The 8674-nt window shown below is 43.3% G+C and overlaps 1 protein-coding gene across 1 annotated transcript; it reads left to right on the forward strand.

Moving 5' to 3' along the window:
- Positions 1 to 4765: 4765 nt before the first annotated feature.
- caly (calcyon neuron-specific vesicular protein) lies at positions 4766 to 7933 on the forward strand. The gene is made up of 4 exons (XM_070439155.1): positions 4766 to 4911; positions 5323 to 5442; positions 5555 to 5668; positions 7369 to 7933. Exons 1-4 carry the CDS (start codon positions 4834 to 4836, stop codon positions 7612 to 7614), a joined length of 558 nt encoding a protein of 185 aa, XP_070295256.1. The 5' UTR covers positions 4766 to 4833; the 3' UTR covers positions 7615 to 7933.
- The last annotated feature ends 741 nt before the right edge of the window (positions 7934 to 8674 follow it).

The raw sequence follows: 8674 nt of genomic DNA on the forward strand, positions 1-8674 counted from the left end.
CTAAATACGTTATACAAATCAAATCCTTTTGACATCATTATGTGACATGACTGTTGAATAATCACTAACACCAATCACTTAACAGGTAACGCTAATCAGGTTACCTTTTTGAATGTATTATAAAAACGATATAACCGGTTATACACAAGCTTATGGAGTACTTGGCCATCTTATGTTGTATCACTTTTATAAAGACTTAATTAATGCATATTTTATTCTAATAGCTGAATCTCTTACATTTGTCATGTTTCTTATTGCAATACTAAATATATTATGTATTCTATTGATACAATGTAAACCTCCATAGAATGTATAGAATTCCCCACTCCACTTCGATGCTATATTTTCCCACCAGCACTTCACTGGTGACACTCTCCGTCTGTACTTCATGTGTAGTTCTTAACGCAGAACACCCTTCTATACACACACAAACTGAATCTCATTCACTCTTGCGTTCTCTCTCACACAAACACACACACACACTCTCCCCTCTCCCTTCTTCCCTTCTAACTCCAAAGACCATAACCTAATTGATTCTCATTTTCATTATGTTCTCCCAGGGTCTCTCCTCTCTCCCTCCATCTCCCAGCGAACAACAAAACCCGAGGAGACAGAACAGAACAGTCTGCCTCTCACACTGTGAGGATGACACGACCCTCCCCCTAAAGAGGAAGAAATAGAGGGTCTGCTTTGAGTCCCACCCCCGCAAAGCAAAGGTCAAAATAATAAATGTAGGCCCAATTGAAGGGTATGCAGGGGGGGACAAAAGGCTCCAAAAGGGGGCGAATGGTATTTTGGTCGGGCAGTCCCTCACAGTGTACTAAAGGCATGATGAATTCATAGAATCAGGCATAACCAAAGACGGAGTAGCAGGGGTCCTCGCGGAGAGAATAGGGTTTTTTTAACGGGCAGACAGGCCTGGCTCCTGCATCCTACTCTTTTTGTAGGCCATCAGTCTTTCTTTTCCCTCTCTTCTTCTTCTTTCTTCTCTCGCTCTCTGTCTGTTTCTCCTTTGCTCGCTTAACCTCTCAGAGACACACTCTCTCTCTCCACACACAACATACACACACACACTCACTCACACACACACTCTTTGACACACGCACACAAAATTCTCTTCTATACACACACAGACAACAACAGAACCCTCTCTGTCACACACAACAAACTCTCACACATAAAACCACACACTCTTTCTGATACCACACTCATTCTCTCTCACTCTCTCTCTACACACAAACACAACAACACTCTCTCTCTCTCTATACACACATACACACCACTCTGATACACACATTTCTCTCACTCTCTCTTACAAACACACACACACACAACAGATGCTCTCCACACACACACAACACACACCACACACACACACACACACACACACACACACACAACACACACACACACCACACACAAACACACACAACACACACACAACACACACACACACAAACGACACTCTTCAAACACACACACACCACACACACACACACACCACATTCTCTCTCTGATACACACACATTCTCGCACACTCTCTCTCTCTTACCACACACACACAGCGCGCGCGCGCAGGCCACACACACACAACACACAACCACACACACACACACACACACACACACACACACACACACACACACAGAATGTGTTTTCATTTTTTTCACTTGTTTTGGCATCTGCATCACGTCTTCACCTTATTGAGGATAATTAGAGGCACTGATGAATCACAGAGCCATCCCATAGACAGGCCCCATCAGCTGCAGCAGCTGCTGCATGTCACATTGTGGCCATTGTGGTTCACAACAAGTCACTTTCATTTATGTCAGTCTTTGAGGAACTAGGGACTATATCATTTAAATATGAGCAAGTTGTGTGCAGGTAGTGTTTGGTTGGATTAAAAAAAGCATATTCATTTTCAATTACATTTTCATTAAAACATTTTTGTAAATGATTGAACAGTTGAATTATTTAACCAATCATACAGATGAATGGTTTTATTTAATCTGTAGGCCTAGTAATTGGTTTTCAACAAATATTACATGACATATCTATATGAATATCACAAACTGATTTCGGTATACCACACCAATTCGGTCTCAAAGTCAATATATACAATCATTTCTAGTTATTAAATGTGTGTAGAATATTTTGTGGAATTCAATATAGTAGGCTAATACATTTTTCCCCATGTGAGAAGTAAATAAACTTCATCAACATGTGTAAAACTGTGTGTGTGTGGCATACAGTAGGCATATAGACAAGGCTATGTGGGGACACTACTGCCTGACCTTTGATTTTTATTATAGGCCTATCTAAAAACGTTCACCTTTACAGTAACATATCAGAGTTAATGTGTAAAATATTCATTCCCTTTGCTTTACTTTTCCCAACATCTCCCAGACACATTTAATATGAGGCGCATCATAGAGGCTCCAATTTCCTCTGGAGGATGCAACCAGTACCGAATTACATGCGCAATCCTGCGGTGAATCAGACATCACCACGGTAACCGAACGGTATTCACAATTCTCTGCTTTACCCGTAAACATCCACGACTCAACCCTACCGATCGTCATCCTCGTACGCAGTAAGTAATTTTTTTCCCCTTTGTTATAGCCTATGTGTAATTTATTGTCATCGTTTGTGTGGGCAATTGTATTGATAAGCCTACGGTGGTATCCTATAGTCTACATTGCAAATTACATGATTCGATTGTCACAACAACAAAAATTGCCTGATGTGAAAACGGCATTGGTTGCTTATGTCTTTGTGTCTATGTTAGTATCAATAATGGCTGTATATTTCAAGCATATCGATACGGTTGAGAGCCCCTCGATATTAATCGAATGCATGAAAGGAGTAAGCTAAAATTCACAAAGGTCTAAACAATTTCAAAGATGACGTTGTCATTTGCGACAATGTATCGGTGTTCAAATGAGCTTTCATTAACGAATTCTTGAATTTCAATTTCGTCTTGAATTCTTGAATGTCAATCCATTGCCCTTGCAGCCTATGCAAAGAGCATCTCGAGCAGTCTGTGCCATGACATGAGGTTATAGGTTATGTATGGTGCTTATCGAAACGTTTCTTACCACATGACGTGTGATGTGAGATGAGTTTCACCAGTCATGTTTATGCCATTTCTCTGTCTTGTTTGTTTTCGGGATGTTTGCTACCTGGCCGTTGTGCTTATCAGTAGAATCTCTGCTGCAGCAAACACGCTCTTTTCAATGCAGGAAGTTGAGATCAGATGCCTGATTAGTGAACCATGAAGAAACAAGTTAACAGGCCCAGACACTATTAGTTTATAGAATCATTCCATTTTATTTTTGATTTGAAAGACTATGTTTTATGTTGTGTTATGTGGTTTTAGCATTTATAAAGCATTAATTCACATCACCTCCTTATTGTACTTCCCAATCAAAATATTCAGAGAATATTGACCAACAATATGAATAGAAAAGATTAAGGAAACTATACTGTTTGCATGGTTATAATGCCATCCACATTCATCCAAACTTTGTTTCATTCCTTTGCTGATGGAGGAACAGATTTGACAGCTGGCTCTCAGCTCATTCTGCATTGATATAGCATCAATCAGTCATCTGAATCACCATGGCACCCACGCCTCCCTCCTACAGTAGCCTGCAATCTACAGTCTGAAGATGATGGGCTGTAGTTCTGTACAGACAACCACATTAGCCATTATAGCCACCCACTCACTCCACAGTGCAACAATAGCTAGGCTAATGGAACCAGGAGGAAGTGTGTGTGTGTACGTGTGTGTGCGTGTGTGTGTGTACGTGTGTACGTGTGTGTGTGTGTGTGTGTGTGTGTGTGTGTGTGTGTGTTGTGTGTGTGTGTGTGTGTGTGTGTGTGTGTGTGTGTGGTGGTGGTGGTGGTGTGGTGTGGTGGTGGTGTGTGGTGTTGTGTGTGAGAACAGAGAGAGATAGCAGAGAGGAGAGAGAGAGTGTGTTATGTTTTCGTGCTCGTCTGTGTTTCTGCTGTACCTGTCTGTATGATTGAACTGCGAGGAAGCTGATCTTTGCCCCTTGTTAGCATCATCTGTTATGAGTCATTCTCACAGCGGTACAGGATGGCGAGCTACGGAGGAAGGGTGTGTCGTTTCACACGGCGTCAACGAGCTCAGTGGCTTCTCACCTTGTGTTCCACATTCAGATGGGTGCCTGATCGAGGAGGAGGGGGAACAGCACAGTTAGACCAACACACACATAGGATATGAAGCAAACACACAGCGTTTGTTCCTGTGTGTAGCCCACGCAAGTCTTTACATGACCACCTTGGAATTACAGCCAGTATGGACATAATAAACCTCAATGCACATTGCCGATGAAAGAGTACTGTAGGCCTACTTGTGGAAAGGACATAATGACGATGACACTGGTTGACACAAACCTCCAGATAGTGCAGGCGAAGACAGTCGGGCATAATGGCACCATTTAATGAAGCTCCTCCCATCATCATCATCATCATCATCATCATCACACTAATCGTTTTAACATCATCTTCAATTTTCAGCCACACAGGAAAGAGGGAGCAACTAAGTGAATAAAACCAAGCTGCATTACCAAGTATCTACCCTCTAACAGTAAAGCAAACGAGTTGCGTTACCCAGCATCTAATCGTTCAGCACTGTTTGTATTCCGATCCAAATCGTCCAGACAGAAGTCATTGAGAAGTAGTTTGAACCCAAACAGAGCTGTGTTACCCAGATCTGATCCTCTTCTTTCCCATTCAGATGTCCAGGCGGCAGACATGGTGAAGCTGGGCAGTAACCTGGCTGAATAAGCGGATAATAGACAGTCTATGGACGATGGCTTTGATAACATCCCCCTCATCACCCCTCTGGAGGTAAACCAGCTGCAACAGCCATACTTAGACAAGGTAACAACGTGCGTGTGTGTGTGTGTGCGTGCGTGCGTGCGTGCGTGCGTGCGTGTGTGTGTGTGTGTGTGTGCGTGCGTGTGTGCGTACCCAGCAATTATTAAACATGTTCAGTACATCCTGTCTGTATATTACATTACACTACACGTCTGGACACACATCAAGCCTACATCATTTCCGAGCCTGCCATTGGTCCCTGTACTGTGCCTTGACCCAGCCTCCCTGTTATCCCAATGATTCAGAGTGCTGTGGAATCACCCCACACTATCTCAGAGCCTCTTAGATTACATAGTAGATCACACACACACACACACACACACCCCTTACAGTTCTATTTAAGGCAGCAGCCCAGTTCCAACCCAGCGATCTGACTCGGAGAGCTCTGTGTGCCATGCCACTGTTCATCCTCAGGTAATCGTGAAGACCACAACAGAGTATCAGCTGCAGCAGAAGAAAAAGAAGAAGTTCTACGTGCCGGGAATCAAGAAGCTGAATATAAAACTGTACGACGAGGTATCAGAGAAGGTCAAGGTAAAGTCTTATCTAGGGGCCGGTAGTATGTTTACTGAAGTACTACTGGGAATGGTGATATTCATGGTTGTGTGTGTGTGTGTGTGTGTGTGTGTGTGTGTGTGTGTTCCAGCTCACAGGTTTGATCCTCATCACCTTTGGGTTCCTGGCTTGTCTTGTCCTGCTGGTCATGTACAAGGCTCTGTGGTACGATCAACTTACCTGCCCAGAGGGCTTCGTTCTCAAGGTAGGCATCACTAACACACACACACACACACCTTCTATCTGAACACCTTATGTCCCGATGGTAAGGTAGACTACTGAAAGCATTATCATCATCACAAACACACATAATCACACACTGCCTCCTATCCCAGTCAGGCAGTCCTAGAGCTTTTTATTTTATTGAACCCTTATTTAACTAGGCAAGTTAGTTAAGAACAAATTCTTATTTACAATGACGGCCTACACCGGCCAAACCCGGACGACTCTGGGCCAATTGTGCGCCACCCTATTGGACTCCCAATCACGGGCGGTTGTGATACAGCCTGGAATCGAACCAGGGTGTCTGTAGTGACGCCTCAAGCACTGAGATGCAGTGCCTTAGACCKCTGCACCACTCGGGGTTACATTCATTAAAACCACAGACAAGAAGCAGAGGTTGTTTCACTAGCGTTCTCTCACAGAGACCAACAGAGGACTATTGTTTCAGTTCTTATAATCGCCTTCACAAACATAATTATCATCCAGTCCCAATGACTTACTAATACACCCTCTCCTATAGTCCGTACTTACTGTACACCTCATCTAGTACTCATACTCTATTCTGTTGACAACATATTTTCCCACCAGAGACTTCTAAGGGATTCTCTCCCACTCTTTCTGTCTCTTCACTCTGGGAACATAAACTCATTATCTCCTTAGGACACCTCCCAGGCATCGTGTGCTCAGACAACGCTCCCCGCCTGTTACTCTCTATAAAAGCCCCCTGTCTTGAAAGAGCGAGAGGGAGGCAAGGCTTTTTGGTCAGGCAGTAGATTGGGACGCCCGTGAATCAGAGAGGGGCCTTTCATTAAGGCTGAGCGTGACTAAACTGTGATTAAAGGCTTAAGACGAGAGGAGGGTGATGGGCAACGGGGCCTTCCCGGCAAAGGCTTTTGATGTAGACGGGTACAGTGTAGCTCGCAGCGTTTTTCCACGGCTAATGTGTTGTTGGAGACATGAAAAGGGGCAGGAAATAGGAGAGTCAAACGGAGGGTGTCGTGGCGTTGTCTTCCGTTTAGCAGAGCGTAGGCAGCCAGGGTTGTTGTGAGAGGTCATTTCTCACAATGCTGATGGAAGCTCAGGTAGTCTGTCAAGAAGCTTTGGATTTCCCTCAGGGGTTTGTTCAGTAGGCCGATGCTACTCAATGGAAAACGCTCTTTAAGGAAAACTCACTTGAAGCTTCTCCTGTCAGAGCTTGGCTAATTGGCAGAGTACCTTTCTTTCCCTTCGACAGCTTACGTGTTCATTTATCTAAGGATGGCATCTCAGGTGTCATATCTAATGAGACGAAGCTGGCACATCTATGTTTGAATATGAAGAACCTTACTCATGCTCGCCCACGCTGTGGAATAAGATGTTGTATAACTCACTTGTAATAAGTAGTTTCAGTGAAGGGTAAGGCAGTAACATGTGACTTGCCCTCATCATTTGCCGAGTCCTACCACAACCCATTATGATGACCAGAATCCCTACTGTCCCTAACCGTAAATAGAGGCAACAGTATCATACGTCATCATTTTGCACACCCTCTTCACTGACGCTCCTGGCTCCTGTCTCTTACAGGATTGGGGGTCACTTTCCATTCACTCAATTCAGGAAGTGATTTAAAACGGAACGTTTTTCACATCCTGAAGTAAATAATAAAATTGACACCATCCATCCTCTCTCCTCTTCCCCATACAGCACAAGCACTGCACCCCAGCAGCAGTCCTGGAGCCCTGGTACTACACAGAGCAGCAGCAGGAGGACCCAGGCGTGTCCCCCCGCTCCAGCAGTCTCTACACCGCCCTGGGTCACCTCAACCAGGCCAAGAGGACCGCCGCCGGCGGCATCATCCCCGAGCTGCCCCCATCACCATGGTTCCCCGTCATCAATGCCCTGAAGCAAGCCGAGAGGGCCAAAGAGGAGGCAAGTCGTTCGAAGGAGTGAGGGATGGAGGGATTTCCAGAGGGAAAGGGTTTAGGAAGGGGTGATAAAGGTAGAAGGGAATATGGGATTTCCAAAAGGAAGAGTTAGGAAGAGGGGATGGAGATGGAGATGGGGGGAAAAAGTGTTGTTTACTTGGGGGAGTTGACTATGAGGTATTCTGGGTAACGCTCCAAATGTCTGTTTAGGTGTCAGCGAACGTGACTCATTTGCAGTAAAGTTAATCTCTCTATGACGTTATCAGTGAGGACCACCGCCTTGTGTTATGTGTGTGCGTGCCTGTGCGAGCGAGAAAGAGAGAGAGAGAGAGAGAGAGAGAGAGAGAGAGGTGAGAGATGTGCGTGTGAGAAGCGTTGGAGAAGTGAACATAACAAGATTCCCTGAAACTCTCACTAGATTGTCTTTATCAGACTAACATGTTTTCAGGTTTTTATTTTATTCTGAACTGAATGTAGAGTATCGTTAGTAATGTGGTCTGACAATGTTTAGTGTTATTACATTTAGATCGAACTAGACATGTTTTTTGTAGATTTTTACATACACAGTTCAGAAATAAAATGTTTTGTTCTATTCAGGAAGCACACAGCCCACATTCATTTAGAAACCTGATTGTAAAAAACATATTTATCATGCCTTTTTTTCTCAGTAGATTTTCCAGCAGCTATGAACAATTTGTGTATGAGGATTTTGGTACAATTGGGTACGAGGAACCTGAATATTTTCAGGTGGAAGATAATCAAATGGGTTGATGTCATTTCAATTCAGATGATTTTGAATGTAGTAGACTAGCAGCTGTACAAGTTGGATTCCTGTTTCATAATTAATATTTGAACATAACATTAACTACCTAGAGTATCCGTATCTTTGTGTTTTCTAGTATTTATTGAATTACCTATTTATTATGAGCTTACTTTTTTTCTTAAGCAATTTATTTGATTTTTTATTTTATTTGGGTGAAAAGATTGAAGGATTACATTTTTTAAAATAATTTATTTGGGGATTTTTAAAATAGTGAATAAAATGCAATGCGATTCATATCAAGTTTGCATTCATCATAATTCAT

Source organism: Salvelinus sp. IW2-2015, unplaced genomic scaffold (genome assembly GCF_002910315.2).
Source record: "Salvelinus sp. IW2-2015 unplaced genomic scaffold, ASM291031v2 Un_scaffold1441, whole genome shotgun sequence".
Classification (NCBI taxonomy): Eukaryota; Metazoa; Chordata; class Actinopteri; order Salmoniformes; family Salmonidae; genus Salvelinus; species Salvelinus sp. IW2-2015.